General features: G+C 37.6%; 1 protein-coding gene across 3 annotated transcripts in view; it reads left to right on the top strand.

The window, feature by feature from the left end:
* Nucleotides 1-26,837, top strand: part of NOL4 (nucleolar protein 4) — a 409,694-nt gene that overhangs the window by 114,229 nt on the left and 268,628 nt on the right. For all 3 annotated transcript variants that reach the window (XM_049901605.1, XM_049901604.1, XM_049901609.1), the window contains one exon: nt 5,916-6,048. In XM_049901605.1, the coding sequence (XP_049757562.1) occupies nt 5,916-6,048 (133 nt within the window). The remainder of the gene's footprint in view (nt 1-5,915; nt 6,049-26,837) is intronic.

Genomic DNA, 26,837 nt, shown 5'->3' with positions numbered 1-26,837 from the left:
CAATGAACACTAATGAAAGAAGACAAGAAGAGTTGTGGGATGACATCAAGGACGTCATACATGAAGAAAGCAAAAGACATTTAAAACACAGGAAAGAAAAAAAAGACCTAAATGAATGTTAGAATAGACTCTGAAACTTGCTCTTGAATATAGAGTAGCTAAAGGGAATGCAAGTAATGATGAAATATAAGAGCTGAACAAAAGATTTCAAAGAGTGGCATGAGAAGACAAAGCATTATAATGAAATGTGCAAAGACCTAGAGTTAGGAACCCAAAAGGAAAGAACATGCTCTGCATTTCTCAAGCTGAAAGAACTGAAGAGAAAATTCAAGCCTCGAGTTGCAATTTTGAAAACTTCTATGGGTAAAATATTAAAAGATGCAGGAAGCATCAAAAGAAGATGGAAGAAATACACAGAGAGACTGTACCAAAAAGAATTGGTCAACATTCAACCATTTCAGGAGGTAGCATATGATCAAGTACCAATGGTGTTGAAGGAAGAAGTCCAAGCTACACTGAAGGCATTGGCAAAAAAGAAAAAAAAAAACAAGGCTCCAGGAATTGACAGAATACCAATTGAGATGTTTCAACAAACAGATGCAGCATTGGAGGTGCTCACTAGGCTATGCCAAGAAATTTGGAAGATATATACCTGGCCAACCAATTGGAAGAGATCCATATTTGTGCCCATTTCAAAGATTGGCGATCCAACCAAATGAGGAAATTATCGAACGCTATCATTAATATCACATGCAAGTAAAATTTTGTTGAAGATCATTCAAAAGCAGATGCAACACTACATTGACAGTGAACTGCCAGAAATTCAAACCGATTCAGAAGAGTACCTAAAACAATTGATATTACTGCTGATGTCAGATAGATCTTGGCTGAAAGCAGAGAATACCAGAAAGATGTTTATCTGTGTTTCATTGACTATGCAAAGGCACTGAGTTGTGTGGATCATAACAAATTATAGATAACATGCAAGGAATGGGAATTCTAGAACACTTAGTTGTTCTCATGAGGAACCTGTACATATACCAAGAGGCAGTCATTTGGACAGAACAAGGGGTTACTGCCTGGTTTAAAATCAGGAAAGGTGTGCATCAGGGTTGTATCCTTTCACCATGCCTATTCAATCTGTATGATGAGCAAATAATCTGAAAAACTGGACTATATGAAGAACAACGAGGCATCAGTATTGGAGGAAGACTCATTAACAACCTACAATATGCAGATGATACAATCTTGCTTGCTGAAAGTGAAGAAGACTTGAAGCACTTACTGATGAAGATCAAAGACCACAGCCTTCAGTATGGATTACACCTCAACATAAAGAAAGCAAAAATCCTTGCAACTGGACCAATAAGCAACATCATGATACATGGAGAAAAGATTGAAGTTGTCAAAGATTTCATTTTACTTGGATCCGCAATCAACACGCATGGAAGCAGCAGTGAAGAAATCAAAGGACATATTGCATTGAGCAAACCTGCTGCAAAAGACTCTGAAATGTTGAAAAGCAAAGACATTACTTTGAGGATTAAGGTGTGCCTGACCCAAGCCATGGTATTTTTAATCGCCTCATATGCATGCGAAAGCTGGACAATGCATAAGGAATACAAAAGAAGAACTAATGCCTTTGAATTATGGTGTTGACGAACAATATTGAATAAACTACGGACTGCCAAAAGAATGAACAAATCTGTCTTGGAAAAAGTATAGCCAAAGTGCTCCTTGGAAGCGAGGATGGAGAGACTTCGTCTTGCACACTTTGGACATGTTGTCAGGAGGGACAAGTCCCTAGAGGAGGACATCATGCTTTGTAAGGTAGAGGGTCAGTGAAAAAGAGGAAGACCTCAAAGAGACGGGTTGACACAGTGACTGCAACAATGGGCTCAAACATGGCAAAGATTGAGAGGATGGTGCAGGACCGGACAGTGTTTCGTTCTGTGGTATGTAGGGTCACTATGAGTCAGAACCAACCCAACGGCTTGAGTTGTTTCTGACCCATAGGTCCCATGTGTTACAGAGTAGAACTGCTCCATAAGGTTTTTTGGGCTACAGCCTTTATGGAAACAGATTGCTAGGTCTTTTTTCCGTGACGCTGCTGGGTTAGTTCAAACCACCAACCTTTGGGTTAGCAGCCGAGAGCAAACTGCTTATGCCACCCTTGGACCTATGTAGGAGATTATTTCATAGTTCAGGAAGTGCGATAATAAGATCTTGAACCAATCAGGGCAATAGCAATGACAACAATCAGCAGTTACATGGTAGAGACCCCTTAGAAGTAACATCTGGAACTTGGAAACTGAAATGAAATATGGAACAGATCAGGGGTCTGAGTTTCAAAGCACTCCTCAAAACAGAAATAAAAGCTCAATGACAAAGTTTTTTTTTTATGTTATAATTTTAAGTGCCATTTTTAAAGGTAAAAGACTGGGAAGAAAATTGTTACAGTAAAATATTTGTACAGAATTGCTGTAGTAATTGGCCATGGCTTTTGTTAACCATGAGAGGTTAGTCACATAAGCAATAAGCTCACATTACAGGATGTAGAGATTCTTTTCCTGGTTGTTGTACCAAACAAAATAGATACTCATATGTGGAAGGATTAGGATGAATGGTCTAAAGATGATCATGAATATAGTACTTAATATCATATCAATCAGGCTTTTGATTCTTCGCCCTTAGAAACTTTAAGTAATTTCCTCCTAGTGTGATTAACTTTATCTCTATGTTGATAAAAAACACAATCTTATATTTCATATATCTTTGCCACATCTTATTAAAGATAATAATTTAATCACTTAATAATTGGAATAGAACTTACAGAATGAACACAGGCATTTAGTTTAATTAAAGCTTTTCATAAATGTATAGCAACTGGATAATTGATATTCTAGTAAGGAGTAGAATTGCGAAAATTGGATTATACTTCTTAGGGAGTCATGGTGGGGATATTTAAAATTAGGTCACAATTAGTAAGCCACCTATAATGAAAAATGGAACCTCTGGTGGCATAGTGGTTAAGTGCTATGGCTGCTAACCAAAAAGTCGGCAGTTTGAATCTGCCAGGCCCTCCTTGGAAACTCTATGGGGCAGTTCTACTTTGTCCTATAGGGTCATTATGAGTCGGAATCGACTCGATGGCAGTGGGTTTGGTTTGGGGTTATAATGAAAAATAGTCAAAAATTGTGATATTTACAAATAACGAAAATGTAGAACATCTATGCATAAAATTTAAACATTTTAGTCTCTTGTCCCAATTTCTTAAGATGTATGCTGTGAAGAGTGCCATTTAGTGGAGATAAAATGTTTATCAATATTCGTAACATGCTATAGCAGTTTGTACAATTATTATCTCAGAATGAGGACTGTTACCTGACTTGTATCTAGTTTTTCTTTAAACACTCACACGTGCATATACATTCTCACATACATATACATATGTACGTGTATATAACCAAAACCAAACCCGTTGCTGTCAAGTTCCTTCCGACTCTTAGAGACCTTATAGGACAGAATAGAACTGCCCCATAGAGTTACCAGGGAGTACCTGATAGATTCGAACTACCAACCTTTTGGTAAGCAACTGTAGCATTTAATCACTACACCACCAGGGTTTCTGTACATATATATATACACACACACCTCAAGGAGGAAGGGAGGGCATGGTTGGCAAGCAAACACAGAAGGGATGCGTTATTTGCATAAAAATAAGGTATCATAAAGATTATCTTTATGTAGAACACATAGCTACTTTATAAACATACACTGGTCACAATTATCATTACATTTAAATTTATTTTAGTTTTTAATATGTATTCATATGATTAGGAGTCCTAGTGGTGTGGTGGTTAAGTGCTCGGCTGCTAACCACAAGTTCAGCGGTTCGAACCTACCAGACACTCGACAGGAGAAAAATGTGTCAGTCTGCTTCTGTAAAGATTACAGCCTTGGAAACCCTATGCGACAGTTCTACTGTGTCCTATAGGGTTGCTAGGAGTTGGAATTGACTCGATGGCAATGGTTTTTATTATTATTATTCATATAATGCAATAAATTCATATCTTATTATATACTCTTTGTTGTTAGCCACTTTCATATTTATTACATACACTACATAACAATAGAAGACAGTTATATTGTGCTTACTGTGCACCTGACATTGTTCTAACTACTTTACATATATAATACCCTTTCAGTCCTCACAGGAATCTGGAAACTGAGGTTGGCACTATTATTGTTCCTGTTTTATAGATGAGAAATGTTAGGTAGCCTACTCAAGGTAATACATCTAATAAGTGGCAGAGCATAGATCTGAACCCATGTTCCAGAGAACATGCTTTAAAATGTTGTGAGCTCCCAGATACTAGAGTGTGTAAAATGTGGGTCACCTGTGTTCATATGTATGTGTGTACATGACACACACTGATAACACTGACATGTACATTGAATTCTGTTTTAAAATAGATATACTTATTTCAGATGCTTTGGATTTTCTTAGAATTGGAGAGAATACAGTGTACTGAGAGAGAGGGCATGCCGCTGGGAGAAGCCTGGCTGATTGCCCAGAGGCCTCCGCAGGGTGGCATTTCCTTGCTGAATTAATGAGGAGCTAAAGCTACTCAGTATACCCAGAGATAGTCACACATTTGGTAAAGGAAGGATACCAAAGACACCTGGGTCTGAACTATGGATCAGAATGCCAATTTGGTAGACTACAAGGGCAAATGCCTTTTCAGGGACCGGGATACTCCTGCCCCCTTGCTCATACCAAGATGTAATTTCTGAATCTAAGGTAATTCTTCAAAGACGTTATTTTATCAAGTTTGGGTAACTTTGTGAACCCCAGTTCTGGTATGTTATAGTGGGAGGAAATTATTTAACTTCCCTGTCTCAATTTCTTCTTCTGAAAAATTGGGTCAATACTAATATCTAACTCATAGGTTGTGGTGAAAATTAAGTGAGGGAATAAATATCAAAAACAGCATCTGCAACATGAACAGCACATTATTACTCCTGCTATTATTCTATTCATGGTAAACTCTCAGATCAAGCATTTGCAAATTCAAATCAAATCTGGTGATTTCGATGAAACACAACATTTTACACGGGTTTCTCAGGCCTTCCTGCCTGTGTAAGCATACCATTTGTCTGAAAATCAGTTCTCCAAAAGGAGTTCACTTCTGCAAAATGAGCGCAGCAAAATATCTTTAAAAAGTTGATTTAATATTTGACAGGTTTTGATGAATTGGTCATTTGGCAAATGGGTTTTATGCTGATTTATCCATCTGTTGAACTGGCTTTTGGCAAATGGATCTTGCACAAATTTACCTAGAACTCCTTTTTGTGGTTCCAGTGTAATCTGTATTCACTTATAAGGAAAGACACTTGTGCTAAGACTTCCTTACTCCGTGACAAATGTGGACTTTGAATCTAGGCATATATGCTGAGTTTGTTATTGGAATCCATCCTATTTGCCAATAAAAATTTTTTGATTAAAATTTCCTTACTGTACTCTAAGATTTCTGCTGAGAAGACTTTATTAGGCCAATCATTTTTAAATCAAGACTTGAATTTCTCTTTATGTTATGTTTTGTGATGGACTCTTTTAGGAGGATTTTATTATTTGAAAAAAAAAAATCCATTCTTTCAGCATTTCTAAACCACATTATCCTTAAACACACCATCATACTTATTAAATCTGCCTGTACATAGATACATTGTTTGACTTTTCACAAGCCTTAAAATCCCTTGAAGGAAGAAATTCCTTCAATCTTTGTTATTTCAAGCATCTGCTAATGGGTAAACTATCCTACTGGCTAAACTCTGACAGTATAGATAAAATGGTTATTATTTGAATGTCTTGTATTTTATGATGCTTGATGATATTTTAAAACCATTTTCAGGATGAAAGTTCAATAGAAAGTGATGAATTTGATATGAGTGATTCAACACGGATGTCAGCTGTGAATTCCGATCTTAGCTCCAATCTTGAGGAAAGAATGCAAAGTCCCCAGACTCTTCACGGCCAGCAAGATGGTAAGCCATTCGAATCGAAACAAACAAAAACAACAACAACCAAAAAGTCAGAATCTGTTAAAACAACCACCACCTTTTACTTGGGTGAAAATTTTTATCTGTTTCTATGGGGACCAATTTCTGTGAACTCAGGTCATATTATCTACTTCATTATTTTTGGATTCAAGTGCTTTAGTCAAAACTAGGATGTTAGACTGATTTCTACACAGAAATCAGTTATAAAATCCAAGCTTATCAGTGTTTTGCTTCCTGACCTTAAAATATAATTTTTTCAGTGTAGTTTGGGTTTCCGTGATGTTTTCTAGCTTTGGTTTCTCAGACTATCATTCATCTGTCTGTGTTAAGTAGCGATCAAATGATTAATTTGGGTATTTTTCTTTTACCTAAAAGACAAAGTTGCAACCCAAAATATATTGATATAAAATGACAACTTACCAGAGTGATTTTTCTGGATAAGCAGATATAGAGCTATTTTTTTTTTTCAGCTGTAAAGGAAAGAAAGACAATGATTTCTTATTTCTGGTCCATCAAAACTTCCTGACTCACTCCCCTGTTCTTGATGGGAAGAAAGCTGGTGTATACGTATACCAAGTAGAAGAGGTAGTTAACACTTTAGGCCCAATATTTTCAGAGATTAAAAAAAAAAATCTTTGTTAACTTTTGTCTTTGTAAGTATGAAATTGTGCATGCAAGTAAATGTGCCTTATTTGGGTAATTGTAGATGAAATTTAAGGGATATAAATAGAAGAAAATTGGCCAATTTTATTCAAAATCCGTTGATTATTTCTATAATTAACAAGTTTACATGATCTATTTGACTGTATAGTTTTGTCCCTACATCTCTTTATAGGGGGAATTATTCCTTGCTTTTCTCACACTTGCTATTAAAAAATGGTTGCAAAAGATTGCTGAATTTCTAGCTGCTATTTGTATTCCATGTTGGCAAGGCTGAAGAAATTCCTAATTATAAGCATACAGAGAGTCCAAAAAAAGAGAACTTTTCTTTTTCTCATTTCAAAAGAGCCTAAAAGATTTTAGTGTCCTTACTGGCACATACTATGAGGAAAGAAAGAGTGTGCTGATCAATGATTGCAAAATTATGTACTACTTGCTACAAAATAGCTATTGCAGTAGGCAGGACGTTTATTTAGGAATACTGTAAGAATGCAGTTATTCTGGTTTATATATGAGTTATCCTATTTCTTCCAAAATATGAGTAGACAGCCTTGGGTTTTGATTTATTTTTTTTCTTGGAATGGAAATTGTCAGGCATCAGGGACATAGAGTAACTGAAATATTCTATATACCTATGTCTTTATCTTCACTTGCTTGTTTGTTTATGTATGTCACATATTTTATACCATCACCTTTTTTAGTTAAAAATTTTGGAGAATGTAAATAGCAAGAGAGTGTTCCTTATGCAAAGGCATAGTTTTCTTGATCGCTAGTTGTGGATCTTTGGCTACGGCACAGATGATGTGATGATAAATTCACATTAACTTTAATAAAATGCATTGGAATAACTTCAAATAGTATTTCCTCTGGAGGGAAAACATTTTCTCATGATATACTGATGTCGGAATCAAGGGTAAGGAAATATCTACTAGTTCCTGCTTGACTTCAGTAAACTTAAGCTTGTCAGCTTTCAAGTGATTATGTTGGAATCCATCTCAACCTCCTTTCCCAACTCCTCCCTCATCCAATAGACCCGGCCTTCCTCACCCCTTTCTAATATTATTAAAATAGGCTTCTCCGTGATATTTCTTTTTTTAGTCCACTATTTTTTTTTTTTTTTGTACCTGATGCAGCAACTTTCCTATCAATTTCTGCTTAAAATCCTTCAAATGACTCATTGTTATCCACACTCTAAATTCATAGGGTGCAACGCAAAGTCCTAAGTATGTTGTGAGAGACATACTGCTTAGAGTACCAACATCCATACTTGTTGAGGTAAGGTGAGAGGTGGGGACTTGTGGCTGAATCCTAAACTAAGCACAGCAGCCATGGGCATGGTATCAGGAAGGTGCTCATGATTCCTTTCAGGCAAATGAGATGAGAGCAATCGTTTGCTAGAAGTTCTGAGATGGACATTTCCTTAGACTTCTGACGTAACTTCTGAGAGACACTATGTTCTGTTTTCCCTGATTATGGGTAAGAAAACATGTAGCCTAAAATGTTGTTTATGGCTATATTGTAACCTCAGGGGGCCAGCAGCCTAAGCATGAATCTAGGACCAGCTACCTAATTTGTGGGGCCTAGTACAAAATAAAATATGAAGCCCATTATTTAAAAAACAGGAAAAATATTCTATTAAAGGTACTAAAAATATAATGTTTTACCTTTCTTCTACCATCTCTCAACTTCTCATGGTATTTAATGCCAGTATAAGTAAAGAAAAATTAAATTTTGTTATTCCTTTCTGTTGTGTGATGCCAGTTTCAAATACTTTAAAATAAGAGCACTTAACTTGTATGTGAAATCTCCAAAATTGCACAATTTGTATTTAATAGCTTGTGCATGCATTTGTATTTTATTCTTAACAGAACAATGGAAATGCTTCACAAACCTAAAATCAACTATTTTCATTTAATTTCTTGATACACACACTCTACTTTAGCTTACCGATAAGTACTCAAGGACTGAAAGGAAAAGGAACTATGCGTTGTCTTATCTTTTCCTTTTCTTCTATGCCATCATTTTCAGTGACGGTGTAAGAGAATATGATATTTGTGTGTGTGTGTTTAACACCATTGCCTCCTTTCTGCACTCAAAGCAAACTCTGGTTCAAACCAAAAGCATGACTTCCTGGGGCTGTTGGTGCCTCTGCTTACTCAGTCGTAGACATAACATGCTTACCTTTGTCTTGCTAAACTATCATGCTTCATGAATCCATTGGAACTGTGTATTTATAGGGCACTGAAAATCCTATCTGAGCCCTGGTAGTGCAGAGGTTAAGAGCTATGGCGAGCTACGGCTTCAAACAAAAAGATCGGCAGTTCGAATCCACCAGGCACTCCTTGGAAACCCTATGGGGCAGTTCTACTCTGTCCTATTGAGTCAGTGTCAGTCAGAATCGACTTGATGGCAACGGATGGTGTGTGGTAAAGAATGCTATATGAGCATCAAGAAATGGCAGACATACATATTGAATATATATGCTTTGCTCACATTAATGCTTCGTTGTCCCACTGAACTTCACTTACAAAACACAAGTTCTAAGATGAAATAATCAAGAATTTCCAGGTGGTGAGAGCAGAGCAATAAACCGTGCACAGGGCCCTTCTGATTGTGGAACCCCGTGTGACTGTATAGGTTGCATGCCTGTGAACTTGGTCTTGTGTGAATGTGATATCATGGAAGCTAAGAAGGGACATAATAGCTAACATTTGGGGCTGTTGCTCTGTGCCAGAGGCTATGTTTTGGACTTTTTATGGTATTCTTGCAATAAATCAAGTGAAATATATTTTTATTCCCAATTTTAATAACTGATGACTAAAGCATAGAGAGATTGATTGATTCGACAAACATCTCCAGCTAATATGTGACAGACCAGTGCTTGAACCCAGGGAATTTGATTCCAGATCCCATTTCAGAGCAACAGAACAGAAGGTCGTATACTCACAGGTGGATTTAACAAAGGTAACATTTATTTACTTATTTTACATTAAAAAAAATTTACTGTGTTTTAGGTGAAAGTTTACAGTGCAAATTAGTTTCTCATTTGAAAATTTATACACATGTGGTTTTGTGACATTGCAATCCCCACAGTGTGTTAGCACTCTCCCTGTTTCCCTTTTCACCCTGGGTTTTCCATGTCCATTTGTCCAGTTTTCTTGTCCTTTCCTGCCTTTTCCCCTTTGCTTTTGGGCAGGTGTTGCCAGTTTGGTCTCCTACACTTGACTGAACTGAGAAGCACATTCCTCATGTGTGTTATAGTTTGTTTATAGGCCTGTCTAATCTTTGGCTGAAAGGTGGACTTTGGGAGTGCCTTTAGTTCTGAGTTAGCAGGGTGCCTAGGAGTCATAATCTCAGGAGTTCCTCCAGTCTCTGTCAGACCAGTAAGTCTGGTCTTTTTTTGTGAATTTGAATTCTTTTCTATATATTTTTTCCTGCTCTTTCCCGGGCCCCCTATTGTGATCCCTGTCAGAGTGCTCAGTGGTAGTAGCCAGGCACCATCTAGTTTTTCTGGGCTCCTGCTGGTGGAGGCTGTGGTTCATGTGATCCATTAGTCCTTTGGACTAATATTTTCCTTGTGTCTTTGGCTTTTTTTCCTTCTCCTTTGCTGTGAACGTGATGGAACCAATAGATGTATCTTAGATGGCTGCTGGCAAGCTTTTAAGACCCAAGACACTACTCACCAAAGTAGGGTGTAGAATATTTTCTTTATGAACTATGTTGTGCCAATTGACCTAAATGTCCTCCAAGATTATGGTCCCCATCCCTCAGCCCCAGGAACTTGGTCCCTCAAGGTGTTTGGATGTGCCTAGGAAGCTTCTATGACTTTGCCTTGGTCAAGTTGTGCTGACTTCTCCTATACTGTATGTTGTCCCTTCCTTCAGCAAAGTTAACACTTGTCTAGTATGCAGTTAGTGATTTCCCTTTCCCACCCCTCCCCTCCCTCATAACCATCAAAGGTTGTTTTTTTCTGTGTGTAAACTGACTCGACAGCACTGGGTTTGGTTTTTTTTTTTTGGTTTCAACCTTTTTTTGAGTTTTTATAATAGTGGTCCCATATAATATTTGTACTTTTGTGATTGACTTACTTCACTCATATTAATGCCCTCCATTAATGCCATCCACAATTAATGCCTATTAATGCCTTCATCCATGTTGTGAGATGTTTCATGGATTCATCATTGTTCTTTATAGTTGCATAGTATTCCATTATGTGTATGTACCATAGCTTGTTTATCCAAAGTTAACATTTTGCCAACATCTACCTTCATCCTTTCCTAGAGGGAAACTCTGCCCTTAAGTTAGAGCTACTATTCACAGTTTTAAACTTTAACCACATATATACTACTACGTGTGTTTCAGTAAACAATGTATAGTTTTGTTTTGGCTGTTTTAGAATTTTCTGTTACCATAGAGATGTATATGGCCTTTGCTTGCTTTTTAAAAATTTCAGATTTTTTTCTTTTTTTTAGATTTATTAGTGATAATGTAACTTGAGGTCATATAATGTATAACGTAAAACATACAGCAACATTACCTGTAACCCATTGCTGTCGAGCCGATTCCAACTCATAGTGACCCTGTAGGACACAATAGAAGTGCCCCCTGGGATTTCCAAGGAGCAGCTGGTAGATTCAACCTTTTGGTTAGCCAACATTTTAGTGAGCCAATCTTTTGGTTAGCAGCCGAACTCTTAACTGGTCTTATTTTATAGTTATGACTGATTCATAATCCTACTTACCTTTTCCTTAGTCAATTTGTTTTCCAGTCTCTAAGATTACTACTTCATAATTACGTCTCTGAGACTCTGAGACCCCTCTCTTCCTCATCTCACCCTGAAATGATTGTTTTACTTACAACTTAATTAAGAAAATAGAAGGAACCACATATAAAGTATATCACAATTTCACCAGCAAAACTTCCAAACTACCTGCATCTGTACCCATGCCATAAAGTCAGCCTTTCTAACTCTTTCCGTGGATAAACTCTTCCTGTTTCAACCAAAACCTAATCCTTCCCTTACACGTTAGATCCGTCACTCTTCTCATTGAGTTTTCTCTTGCAGTGATCTCTTCTTTATCCTATACCGTTGGTTTTCTTCACTCTGCTGGATTCAATGAATCAGCATATAAGCATGATGTAATATGTACTCTTTTTACAGCACCTCCATTGATCTCATTGTGCTCTTTCATTTATTGCTCCATTTCTTTGTACTACTCTCTCCAACACACTTTACAGGAAGTTCATTGAAATGATTATCTCATCATCTCCACTTCCTCATCTCGTAGGCTTTCATCTTCACTACTCTGGTTCATGTGAAGATCACTAACAGTCTTCATGTTGCCTAATTTACTGGTCAACCCTTAGTCCTCATCTCACTGAATGCTGATGGTTAAGGACAACACACTTTGTTTTCTGTAGACCTTCATTCTCAGTCACCTTTGTGAACTCCTCTTCCTCATCCCATTCTTTAGGGGGTGGAGTGCTCAAGGGTGCAGGCCTTAACTTTTTCCTCTGCTACACCCGATTTCTGAGTGATCACATCTGATCATGTGTCTCTAAATACCATCTGTACCCTGATGAATCCCAAATATACTTCCCCAAGCCCTGTCATTTTTCTTGAGATCAGGCTTATGTGCCCCTACCTAGTTCCTAGATTCTAACATTTTTCAGAGGACTTATCACTGTATGAAGCTACTTTTATTTTTATTAGTTAGTAACCATTTCTCTTCTAGAATGCAAATACCACATTAACTGATGGATCTTCTTAAATTTTTAATTTCCCTTTTATTTGCTCTATTTGAGATCATTCTTACATGATCCATTATTTAAGTAACTAAAATATAACCTTTCACCATAATTATGATTTTTCACACAAGTTTTATATATTTTTTGTTCTTTCTTTTCTTTTTTCCTCCAGCTGCACAAAGACACTCTCCTAGGTAACCCATATTGACTACCTATTCTACATTCCTTATTTTTCTCGGTACTTATGAATGTAATTAGACATACATATGTGTGTGTGTGTGTGTGTGTGTGTGTGTGTGTGTGTGTATAGTGGCGACCAAAAGGACATGGTCTCTATTTTATGTAACATGCAGTCTATAGTAGCACTTTTAGTTTCTGTCTGTCTTTCTTAGATCAGTGGGAGCTCTGAGTGCTAAGCCTAGATTGAAGATGTTTAGATCTTTAGATCTTACCTCACAGCAGAAAACAGATAAATTATTTACTGCAAATGTCAGTTTAGTAAAAATTAAATAATAATTTGTATATTATAAATGTATTCTAGGTAATTTATGCCATAGGTTAACATTCTTAATTCTAATGATTTGAATTGCTTATCATTAAATAAAATCACAATTTCACTTTAAAAACATTGTTGCTCTCATGGTCAAAAGATTAGAAGACAGTTTCTGTATTACTTACAATTTCCAAAACTTATATAAGTATCTTGTTTTGAATCTCCTTGGGGGGAAAAAATTAAATCCTGCTGATGTCTACTTAGTCTTTCAAGGCCTAGTTAGAATAACTAGAGCAAATACCTACCTCTAGAACCTAGAGTTCGATCAGAGTTAGATCCATAGACTACTGGTGTCCAAAGAGGTGCTATTAAGAGATCTATTGGAAAAATATTTCTATAGTAAATATTTTTTCATGATTATCTGAGCCCCATTGGCTTCTGTAGTAGGAATCTTTGCCTCCCACTGAAACTTATATGCTGCAGAATTCTCCTGAAATAGGAAGAATATTTGGGGCTGGGTAGCCAAAAAAGAGGCAAATATCTTATTAAGAAATATAATTCTCTGAAAGGTATCTTACTTAGAGCAGGGTAAATGGTGAGTACAAGGACAAATGGTGAGAGGTTCAATATATCAGTATCCATTCAACAAGTATGCATTAAGCGCTAGGATACCAGCCAATGGGGATAAAAAAGCATGAAAAATGACATATGAGGTTGAATTGTATGGAATTGCCTTGAAGCATTCAAGCCTGAAAATGACTTAAAACAGAACACGAAGGATATGAGAATGAAGTATTTTTGAAATTGGCATGTATTTCTGTTTCAAATAACTACACGTGTACATTATACATACCTTGACCTGTACACTTGTGAAATTATCTTAATCCTGTTTTAGGTGGAAAGATAAAAGGGAATAAATACAAGAGATAGTGATTTAGTTGTGGGATAAATAAGTAGGGTAGTTGGAATTCCACTTTTTCTTCTATCCGAATTTAGATGATATGCTAATCTGGCAGCATAAGACTCTTGCTTGGAGAGTTTATAAAAAATCTACATTTATAGACCCACCTCATACGGGATGACTAAAACAATCCTGTGGGGGGAAAAATGATAGCCAATGTTTCAGATCCTACTTCTGAAGATACTCCGTACGTTTCTGCCCAGCAGTTCTGAGTGCCAAGATGGCAACAGTCTAAAGGGCATTAATTCATGTGGGTGCAGTTCATATTGAAATGCTATTTTGGGCCAGTGTTACTTTATAACTTCTGAACGAGGATTAATATACAAGGCTGTAGGGTTTACAGTTAGCTCTGTTTTCTTAGTTTTGAAAATTGCTACATGCTGCAGTTCCTTAGTAACTTTCGAAAACCTTCCTAAGGAAATTTACAGCCTGTTTTGAGTCTTACCTATCTGAATATTGCACACACTGGATTTAATTTTAAGACACTCACCGCAAAAACGTATACACACGATACTCTTTTACTGCTCAGCTTATATGTGAATAAAACCTTAGTGAAAATATGCTTGTGACTGAAATTGCATCTAATTTGGCTGAATAGAAGAGTTTCAAGTAATTATTAAAGCATATAAACCAGCAATAAAAGCAACTACCATTCACCATTTCATTTAGTTGGAAAATCTAATGAAACATGTTTTTAATAAAAATGATGTAAAAGAGTATACTTAGCAGGAAATTAAATTTAGCAGTTAATTTTTTATGATGGTGAGTTTTAATTAGAAAAGCTATTAAAATGTTTTTTCAAACTGAACGTCGAATTCCCTAGTGCGGTTATGTTGTCTTGTGTAAGTCATTTTCTTTTTTCTGCAAGTTTCTTTTCCTTTAATTGTTTCTTCTTGCTCAGGAAATTTTGCATAAAGCAAAAATAGTGTGAAGAATTTTTTTTTTTTTTTTTTACAGAAATGTGATAAAATGTTTGACTTCCAAAACTGAGTCTGTTCTTGACGGCGTTATTATTCTCAATTTTTAAATTGCATACACTCTGGACTTAAATGCTATAATGCTGCTGTGTTTCTGTAATTCAAGGTGTCCTAAAGCCAGATTTGAAGGACTTTACATGATGAATTTGTTTAATTCTGGGTCGTGGTTAAGCTGTAGAAAGCTTTCTCTTCACAATAGTTGCTCTATAAATAATTATATTTGCCAAAACATAAGTTACTTTTGTAAGTAATATGCAGAAATCAGATAATTGGAAGGAATGCTGCTATGAATTAGAGGAAATTTTGATCGCTAGATCCTTTTGTAATATTGATGTGTATATGTTTAATCATTTGAAATTTCTTTTAAGCAGTAATTCTTTTACTTCCAAAAGCAGAAGAGCAATTTGGCTTACGTATAAAGCACAAGTATGAAAAAATGAAGCTTACTTATCCATTTATGTAAAACAGTTTTGTAGGGAATATTTTTTTCTTCTTGCATTTGGGGTTGAATTATTAGGAAGTTTGTTATACCTCTCTCTTAAGTTAAAATTCTGCCTTTAAATGTTTTACCCATATTATGTAGGTTGCTTTTAATGTAAATGAGTCTTTGTTTAGAAACTTAGCCTATTGACTTCAGAGTGAGGGTTGACACACCCCAGACCAGACCAATCTCAGGTAGGTCCTAGTCCTCTGGAAAACTGGAGGAAAGTGGCTTGGCTCCAGGCTTGCCTTGGAGAGTCTAATCTGATAAGGGAAGGATGCCACTTCTGGGTTAGCTCTTTGTTTCAAAATACTGCTTTTGTGGTTTGTCATTATCTTCATGACTGTGCTCCCTGGTCCACTGGTCCACGAATGGTTACATGGATCCAACGTTCAATGTTTCAGCATCTCCAGTAGATGTCAAAATTTTGTCAAAATCAAGTTGTTGTTAGGTACTATCAAGTTGTTTCTGACTCATAGTGACCCTGTGCACAACAAAACAAAACACTGCCTAGTCCTGGACCATCCTCCTACTCATTAATATGTTTGGGCCCATTGTTGCAGCCACTGTGTTAATCCTTCTTTTCACTGACCCTCTACTTTATCAAGCGTGATGTCTTTTTCCAGGGACTGGTCCCTCCTGATAACGTGCAAAGTACGTGAGACGAAGTTTTGCCCTCATTGTTTCTGAGGGGCATTCTGGCTGTACTTCTTCCAAGACAGACTTCTTCATTCTTCTTACAGACTATGGTATATTCAATATTCTTTGCCTGCACCATATTTCAAATGCATCAATTTTTCTTTGGCCTTCATTATTCATCGTCCACCTGTACAAAATGTACAAAGCCAAATAGTGGATACTAAACCTTTTATTCCTTGAATAGTGAGTTTTGTCTGTTAACGCTTAAGTAAAGTTAAGAATCAACATGTCACTGGAGAGATGTTAGAAAATCTCTCTCTCAGGCATTTATTCAAATACATTTTGAACCTGTGAATTCATGTGTCTAGTCATATTATAGAAACAGAACCAGTTAACCAGTTGCTGTCGGCTTGATTCCAACTCATGGCAACCTCATACGTTGCCAACTAGGTATGCACAATATAGGGTTTTCAAGGCTGTGACCTTTTGGAATTAGATCGCCAGGCTTTTTTTTGAGACAACTCTAGGTGGATTTGACCTGCCGATCTTTCAGTTAGTAGCGGAGTCCTTAACTGCTTGCACCTCTCAGGGACTCCTATAGAATCCCAACCAACTGAATTTTTTGAATTTGAAAGTTTTGAGCAACTACCTTTTTCCCATTGTTTTTGTTTGTGTGTTTGTTTTTACTACTCTCTGGTTAACCTCAGGAAACCCTGGTGGTGTAGTGGTTAAGAGCTATGGCTGTCAACCAAAAGGTCAGCAGTTTGAATCCACAAGGTGCTCCATGGAAACTCTATGGGGCAGTTCTACTCTGTCATATAGGGTTGGTATGAATTGTGATTGACTCGACAGCAGTGAGGTTTTTTTTGGGGGGCTAACCCCATTGCCGTGGAGTCGATTCCTACTCATAACAATCCTATAGGACAGAGTAGAACTGCCCTTTAGGATTTCCAAGACTGTAATCTTTATGGGATCCCTGGAGAAGCAACAATTTAATGGTCGGCTGCTAACTGAAAGGTTGATGGTTCAAATCGACCCTGCGACTACATGGGGGAAAGACCTGGTGTACTCCTGTAAAGATTACAACCTAGAAAACCCTTTGGGGAAATTCTACTCTGTCCCACAGAGTCATATTAGTCAGAATCGACTCCACGGCTCACCACCACCACTACAACAACGACCTTTATGGAAGCCAACTACCACATCTTTCTCCTGTAGAGCAGCTGGTGAGCTCAAACCACTGACATTTGGGTTAGCAGCTGAGCACTTAACAACACCACACTATGCTGTGCTTCTTTACAACTTTCTTGTTGCTAATGTAGGTCAGCTAGTTATTACTTTTTTTTTTTAAATAGCTTAGACTTTAGGCAAAAACAATTTCAATGTTGAATAGGGCTTTGAAGTTGGTATTGTAATGAGAGCTGTACAAAAAGATAAAGCAACTACAAAATGGGGCCAAATTGACCAGAAAAATCTTTATTTACTCCAGTTCACAGGGACCATAATTAGATGATAGATGAATAGAAGGAAAGAACTGTTGGATGGTGTTATGGATTGAATTATGTCCCCCCAGAATATGTGCTATAAATCCTAACCTCTATGTCTATGGTTATAATCCCATTTTGGAATGGTGTTGTCTTGTTATGTTAATGAAACAGCAGTATCTTGGGTTAATCTCTTTTGTATCTTGGGTCAATCTCTTTTGAAATGTAAAAGAGATTAAACAAGCAGAGTAGAGATGGAGGAAGAGAGATGCGAAGCCCCATGAAGATCGCCCAGAAGCAGAAGCTCAAAGAGACAAGGACCTTCCTTCAGAGCTGACAGAGAGAGAGAGAGAGAGAGCCTTCCTCTAGAGCTAGGGCCCAGAATTCAGACTTCTAGCTTCCTGAACTGTGAGAAAACAAATTTTTATTTGTTAAAGGCATCCATTTGCGGTATTTCTATTATAGCAGCACTAGATAACTAAGATGAAGGAAACCCTATGGGGCAGCTCTACTCTTCCTATAGAATCCATATGAGTCAAAATCTACTCCACAGCACAGCACAACAACGACCTTCACAGAAGCTGGCTGCCACATCTTTCTCCTACAGAGCTTCTGGTGAGTTTAATCCACCCACCGAGCACTTAACCACACAACACTAAGCTGTGCTTCTTGTTGCTAATGTGGGTCAGCTAGCTATTACTTTAAAAAAAAAAAATAGTTTAGCCTTTAGGAAAAAACAATTTTAAAATTGAATACAGAGGTCTAGTGAGAGTAACAAGCACTCAGAGGCAATCTCTACCACCCCACCACCAGCCAGCCTCACCCGTGGGGGTGGGAGGGGCAGAAGAGAGGAGTTCGCCATTCGCAGGCCAGCCTTGTTGACTGGGGAAGGGTGGTGATGGCCAGCCTGCTAAATTTGGCCGCCCCATTGGACTTGTGCCTGGAGGGCAAATGCCTTCGTCTGCCTCTCCCCCCCTCCCCCCGCTACATCTCTGGGTAAATAAACTTTTGAAGTTGGTGTTGTGATGACAGCTGCACAAGTACATAAAGGAACTACAAAATGGGGCCAAATTGACCAGAAAAATATTTGCTAAAGTTCATAGGGGTCATAATTACATGGTAGATGGCTAAAAGGAAAGAACTGATGGATAGTATTGAAGAAAAGCGTTGAAAGGGCATTTCAGTTTATTATAGGTTTGTAGTATAATTGTTTTCTTAGTCTTTCTTCCCTACTTGACTGAGAACACTTTGGGGGCAGTGAACATAGCGTATCTTATTCCTGCACCCTTGCAACCCCCTTTGAAGCCAACCATAGTATTTGACATATAGTAGAAAATAAATACTTTTTGAATAGAAATAGTGTTTTGAAATTTCTCCCCCATGTGATTACTTCTGTAGTGAAAGCACACCCACCTCTTAGACTCAGTTTTTCTTACCAATGTTACACAGTTCTTTTCTTTTCCAGGGGTAGATATTCTGTTCTTTTTACATCTTACTGTGGGAATCCTGATAGCTATGCTCTCTCCCTCGTCTACCTCACAGATCTACTCAAGAGCAATGAAGTGATAAAGCAGTTTTGAGATGATAAGGTAGATTCATTAAGAAGGCAGCATGAAGAAACTCTTAATGGTAAATCATGAGACCTGGTTTCTTATCCCAGTTCTGCCAGTGTAGTGGTTAAGGTTGTATGTCAGTTTGGGTGGGCCATGATTCTTAGTGGTTTGGCAGTTTTATGTAATGATATGGTTTGGCAATTATGTAAAGATGTAGTTTGCAGTTATATAATGATATAGTCATCCTCTTTCCCCAGCCACTCCCCGTATTGCCCAATGGGTTCATGAACAGAGTGGCCATGGAGGCAGGGATGGAGGTTATGCATGGGCTCAGTAACATGGACTTTCTCTCACTAAGGCCAACTTGGCTACAGCCACTGCTGAATGCTCAATCTACCAGCAGCAGAGACCAACAGTCACCAATATGGCACCATTCCTTGAGGCGATCAGCCAGCAACCTCGTTGATTACGTTGGACTGCTTCCATCATGGAAAGAGCAGCGTTTCATTCTTACCAAAATAGACACTTACTGTGGGTATGAATGTGCCTTTCCTGCATGCAACACCTCTGCCAAAACTACTGCCTGTGTACTTACAGAATGCCTTATCCACTGTCATAGTATCCCACACAGCATTACCTTGAATCAAGGATCTCACTTCACAGCAAATGAAGTATGGCAATAGGCTCATGGTCATGAAATTCACTGGTCTTACCATGTTTTCCCGTCATCCTGAAGCAGATGGCTTGATAGAGCAATAGCCTGGCTTTCTAAAGACCCAAGTATAGTGTGAGCTAGGTACAAGCACTTTGCAGTGTTGGGACAGTGTTCTCCCAGAGGCTGTATATGCTGTAAACCAACCAAAAAAAAAAAAAAAATCAAACCCAGTGCCATCAAGTAGACTCCGATTCATAGCGGCCCTATACCACAGAGTAGAACTGCCCCATAGATGGTGCTGTAAACCAGTGCCCATATATGGGGCTGTTTCTCCCTTAGCCAGGATTCACAGTTCCAGGAATCAGGTGGTGGAGATGGGAGTGACACTACTCATTTCACCCATGGTGACCTACAAGCAAAAATTTTGCTTTCTGTCTCCCTGACCCCGTGCTCTGTGGGTCTAGAGGTCTTAGTTCCAAAAAAAAAAAGAAATGCACCCAACTGGAGACACAATACAGATTCTATTGAGCTGGAAGTTAAGAATGCCACTCAGCCACTTTGGATTCCTCCTGCCTCTGGATCAACAGGCAAAGAAGGGAGTTATCATATTGGCTGGTGTGATTGACCCTGACTACCAAGGGGAAATCCAATTAATGTTGCATAATGGAGGTGAAAAAGAGTACTCTGGAATACAGGAGATCCCTCAGGGCATCTCTTAGTACCACCATGCCCTGTGATTAAAGTTAATGGAAAATTATAACACCACAACAATATATAACACCCTGCTAAAGGCTGACATGACTACTACTAATGAAGGTTTGGGTCACCCCACCAGGCAAAGAACCACTACCAGCTAAGGGTAAAGGGAATACGGAATGGGTAGTGGAAGAAGGTAGTTCTAAATACCAGTTACAACCACGTGACCAGTTGCAGAAATGACAACTGTAATTGTCATGAGTATTTCTTCCTTGTTTTATTATGTATGTATATACATATGTATATATATGTCTGTATATATGTGCATATATATGTATATTTATGACTCACAGCAACCCTACAGGACAGGGTAGAACTGCCCCATAGAGTTTCCAAGGAGAGGTTGGTGAATTTGAACTGCTGACCTTTTAGTTACCAGCCTGAGCCAACCACTGCACCAATATATGCACATAGCAATTATTTTCATTTTCTTCCCTTATCCCATCACTTATAAAATATAAGATGTGAACAAGACTAGTGTGTTTTTGGTTGTACATGTGTTAGTTGTATCACGTTAGGCATAGCGCCTACGGCTACATGAGCCAAGAGGCGCCTCCAGCCTGACACCTGACTCACAGACTTAGAGTTTGCCAGCCTCTGCAAGTGTGTGAGCCACTTCCTCTGGATAAATCTCTCTCTCTCGTATATATACATACACACACACACACACACTTCACTGGTTTTGCTTCTCTAGATAATCCAGCCTAAAACACCCAATAACTACTTCTTCAGCCATATTTAGGAATTATTAACGTATTTGGGCAACCATTTCTTTATCTATAAATGAGAATCTTAGATAATCTCTCTCTAAGTTTCATTCTAGCTCTAGAACTCTGAGTGTTCACCCCTTTAGGGTTCGCTTTCTTGCCTACTATACCTCTGGGGTCTGCACTCTGACAATACGCTTTCCTTTAAAAATAAATGGGATTCCGTCATTTACTACAAATCTCTAAACTGGCTTATGAGTCTGTTTAGACTAGAGAAAGGGAGTCAAGAAAAATGGAGAACCTTCTCATCCTACTCCTGCTTGACCCTTTCCATCTAAAAAAAGCCTTTTTAATTCCAAGATAAACATTTTTGGAGTACTTAGAAAATCAGGGTTATTGCTGAGGGATTACACTTCTGACTCTCCTGGAATCTCCCTCCCATCTTGACTGAAAGAATCCTCCAAAGTCATCCTGTGTCTTGCTTTTGCTGCCAACTTACTATGCCTTTGGTAAGAAGCCACCATTAACACGAAGGCTTGTTGGTGATGCCAAATGCTGTTAAATTAATGCTCCCCTTTTTTCCTCTTTGAAGAACATCATTCGTAAGAATTCTTATTCCCTTCTGAATGTATGTATATATCTCTGTGTATGTGTGTTTATGTGGACAGAAAGAGTGTGTGTTTTAATTCTTTTGAAAATAATTACTATTTTCCTTCAAGCATTTCTCCTAAAATCTATCCTGAGGGCACTGGAGAGTTTCTTAGAATTTACTGCAGCAGCACCATTATCATATCTTTGACAACCTTAAATGTCCATATAATTTCTGAAACTTTCAGTTGTTTTGGCAGCTAAATATCAGTCAGTCCATCTGTCACTATTGGGATTTATTTCTCTAAGATAACACTATTGATATGGTATAACAAAGTCTTGGACAAAAGATCTTCACATCACACAGAATTCAAAATGCAATTCTTCACTGCTTAGCTCTGTCTTTATTTAAATCTATGCTAACGCAATCAAGAGAAATCAGATTATCATTAAAAGTATAGGGATTTTAGTACTTCAAAAGCCAATATCTGTGCTCTGAACTGGTCTCTATGTTTAATCATTTAAAGCATGTCGACAACAGCAGCAGTTTCTTCATTTAAAATGTCATGTACATAATTCTGTTTTAAGAGTCGATTAAAAAAAAAAAAGCCTCTAAATTCTCATTGGGAATCAACCATCTGAAAACAAATTATTTTTTAAGATATTTGTAATGGAAAGTGAGGATAAATGATGGCAAGAACTAAACTTTCTTGATTACTTGCTGTATGTGAAGCCCTGCTCCTAGAAGTAACTTTGGCATTTTTCGCAACAATCCTGTGAGTTATTTACTATTATTATAGCATAGATGAGGAAACAGACAAGACAAGGTATCTATCCTATCATCCTGCTAAATGGTAGAAACAGGATTTGGACCCAAGCGTTCCGGACCTGGATCTGAAGTCCTTAAGCGCCATGAGATTCTAAACCTGCCACAGGCCTACTGTAACAGGTGTGTTTGCTGTGTTTTGTAAATTATGCATATTTACACATACTGTTTTATGCTCTGCAAGCCCACCCATCCCATCAGGTTCTTATCCTCTGGTCAGAGAATTAATATTCTGGTTAATGTTTTAGATATTTCCCATGCTATTTAATCTGTATATAATTGCTACTTGTAGCTGTTTGCCCAGACCTTCCTATTTTCATGTATGTATTCTCCTCATTTCTGTATGTTAAGAAGAAATTAAAATACTCTTTCTAGCCATTGAAATATATTGGTTTTCTCTAGTTTCTCTAAAACAGAAGTACCAAACTTAAACTTCCTTATTTAAAAAATATCTCCTGACGATAATTGCCCTTTGTTTAAAATCCATATTTTCTTTTATCTGTTAAATATGTAATTGACTTTTGACAGTTTCTTTCATTTCCCCCTATTCTTCCCTTGTATGGAAGAAACAATAAGAAATTGTGATTGGCCTTCTGTACTGCATTCATTATTTTGAGTCTCCTCATTTTATTTTACTGTGCTTTATTCTAAATAATAAGACTGAGCTTGGATAAAAGGGGGGAAAAAAAAACCAATACTTTTCATTCATGACCATCTACTCAAGTCAGTAATAATTTAACTTATCTTACAAGCTATTTGGGGGTAACATTTAGCTTTGCTTTGTGTGAAGTAACAATGAAATCAGTACACTTTTTGATGAAGGGCAGCATTTACCTACATAAAGTTTCCATATGAATTGAATCATTTTGAAATATCAATAATATAAGTCATGTGTCTTAAAATAGCACATTTTATATAAAAATAAGTCACTTTAATCTAATAAAAATATTTTTAAAGAATATTAAAGGGTACATAACGTGGAAATTATCCAGCTTACACTTAAGTAAACTTATATACTAATGGAATATTTGGCTCTATCTAAATGGGAACATTCAAAATAAAACATCAAACTTTAAAGGAATCCTTTGAATATTAGCAGTTGACATTATCTGTTTTTGTGAAGAGAAAAAAAGCTAGAACTATAAAGTACATTAAGCACTTACGAGATGGTGTGGCTTTGAGAACTTGGATTTGGTGAATTGAGAGGTACATAATAGAACTAGCCATAACTTGGGTATATTTTTTGTCTAATGATTGTGAATACTGCTACATGTTATAGGACTTGTCACCTGGCCACTGTGTGAATAGGCCAATTTCTGCATTTGCATCTGCAGCTAAAGGACTTATTTCTACATTTTTATAAAGAAGACTAAAAAAATTGTTATTCTAGGTGTACTGGGTTGAAGAAAAACCAAAAATCAAACCTATTGATGTTGCATCGATTCTGACTTGTAGTGACCACATAGAGCCTTTTCAGATTAAGTTTTAAGATGAGGCATACTGGAGTAGGGTGGATCCTAATCCAGTATGAGAGGTGTCCTTAGATGAAGTGGGAAATATGGACACAGAGACAAAGACACATAGAGAGACAGCCATGCAAATTGGAATTAAGTTGGCAAAAGCCAAGGAACTCCTGGGGCTACCAGAAGTTGGAAAGCAAGGAAGGTCCTTCCCCAGAGGGCCAACACCTTGATTTTGGACTGCTAGCCTCCAAAACTGTGAGACAATAAATCTGTTGTTTTAAGCCATCTGATTTGTGGAACTCCATAATGGCAGCCCTGGGGGACTAATACACTGGGTATGAAACTTTTTATAAATCAGCCCTAGATAGCCTAAATATTTTGACTTTTTCTTCTGGAAAACATTTCTTGCTCCGTTGTGACAATATTATGATAATAACTGTCATACAGTTTAATAATTGTAATACTCTTCTTGTGTCACATATGATTCCCATTTTGAAAACTACACCTTGTCTTCTGTGTCCTTTCCATTATATCACGCTGCTTTCACTACTAAAATTAATGCTTTACCTTGCCCAGCAAATGCTTACTAAGAGTTCTTTATAAAACCTTTTGAAACTATGGCCCTGTGAGAATCTTTAAACCTTAAACCAGAAATATCCCCTTAAGTCTTCTTAAAACCAAACAATATTTTAGCTTAAGTAGTAAAGAATGTCTGCCTTGAGCATTGTGCTTTTTCAGGATCTATCTATATGGAATCAAATTGACAACAGCAACTCAAAAGGTTAGAAAGAAAACTTAGGGTGTTGAGTTTATGTTAGTAGGAGAGGAACAACTCAGAAAAAGAGGGTGAGAATGTCTGTACAACTTGAAGAATATCATTAATGTCACTGAATTGTATGTGCAGAAACTATTGAGTTGGTATATGTTCTTCTGTGTATATTCTCAACAGCAACAAAAAATAAAATAAATTATTTAAAAATTTTTTTAAAAAGAGTCCTTTATGAACCAGATCCACAGATGTGATTAAAGATTAGAAAGGACAGGGATGTGGTACAGTGGACAAAGCAGTGAACCAGGGTTCACAGGACCAAAGCTTAAATCCCAGGTCTACGACATAAGCTGCGTGACCTCGCGTGTGCCATTTCACATTTGTTAGCCTGCAGTTCCTCAGATTTCAACTAGGAATCATTAATTATTAAAATTATAGAATTTATGATCTGAACCAATAATATAATATTGTCATTTATATTTATTAAAAAAATTTTTATTTTTTATTTACTACCTAGTATGTGGTGGTGGAAACCCTGGTGGTGTAGTGGTTAAGTGCTACGGCTGCTAACCAAAAGGTCAGCAGTTCGAATTCGCCAGGCGCTCCTTGGAAACTCTATGGGGCAGTTCTGCTCTGTCCTGTAAGGTTGCCATGAGTTGGAATTGACTCAACAGCAATGGGTTTGTTTTTTTTTTATCGTATGTGGTGGCACTATATGAAGCGCTAGAGATGTGGCAATGTGTAAAACAGAAAAGGAGCCTACGCTATTAAAGTTGATATCTAGTCTAATGGAAGGGGGGGTCATTAAATAAACACAAGATTAAATACATAATTACAAATGATGACAACCACTATGAAAGGGAAGGAGCCTTATGACAGAGCATAACAGTGACATCAGTTGAAACAGGATATCTCTCAGAGCAAGTGGCTGACCCAGATAGATCCAAGTGAGTGGCAGTTCCGATGGAAAAGGCAGGAGAGCCCTTCAGAGAGAAGGAACAGTGTGTGCTAAGGCCTTATGACTCATAAACCGTTAAGGTATAATGAGTTACTATTTTGATTGAAATATGTATGCTTGTGTTTTCAAACCCTTCTCCTTCTCCCCTTACCTCCTTTCGAGCTGATTCAAGGGCTTTCCAAATGAACTGCCCTGAGGGTAAGCACAGTATAAAAAGAATAAAGAATCAATTGCTTGGCTTTTGAGTTCTTAAGTAGGTATTTTAAAATTAATAGCATAGATACATATCTTTAAAATCGTGACTTTCATTTGCAAGATCCAGACACTGAATAGAATTCTAAAGACTTGGCTTTAAGTAGGCTCAAAACCCTAGAAGTCTGTACAAATAGAGTTTATAGAATAAATTTGGGAAGGAGAAGAGTGCATAATTACGTAAGAAATTTTTTTCTTCCAAAGAAGGTAACAATCCAACCATAGGTGGGAAAGAACAATTTGGAGAGATGAGGTTCGCGGTTCTCTGAAAAAGGCCTAGTGGCCATAGCAGGTAGGCAGGGTAATTGGAAAATGTTTGAAGGATTCAAGAACCTAGGGAGTTTATGTCTCATTATCCAGGATGTACTCCAGAAGACACAAAGCTTTATAGAGGCGCTCTGTGTCCAACATGGCATCTGAAGAGTGTAATAATAGCAGTAGCTATTAAGGAAGGTCTCACAGACACATACCCAGCATGGAGATGGGGTGACAGGGAGAAGCAGGTGAGAGGTCTGGTGAACTAGCAGAATCTCCATAGACGGGATGAAGAAGTCCTGAATCTATTACCTGGAAGTATGGCAGGGTCATAGTAATTATGAGCCGATTCAAAAAGGATAGAAATCTGTTGGGAACGTCACTCGTCATTAGGGGACAGTGAACAGAATAAACTGGTCTCCTTTTCCTTCCTACCACCCCTCCCAGGATTCACACGACATACATCACTCAGACTCCTAGAGAGATGGGGAAGAGGTGGTGGTGGTGGTCAGAATCCTGAGTAGTTTACAAAGAGACTGAGTAACTGGA

Source organism: Elephas maximus, chromosome 11 (assembly GCF_024166365.1).
Source record: "Elephas maximus indicus isolate mEleMax1 chromosome 11, mEleMax1 primary haplotype, whole genome shotgun sequence".
Classification (NCBI taxonomy): Eukaryota; Metazoa; Chordata; class Mammalia; order Proboscidea; family Elephantidae; genus Elephas; species Elephas maximus.
The sequence above is the reverse complement of the archived record's forward strand: the minus strand, read 5'-3'. Positions and strand labels throughout refer to the sequence as shown.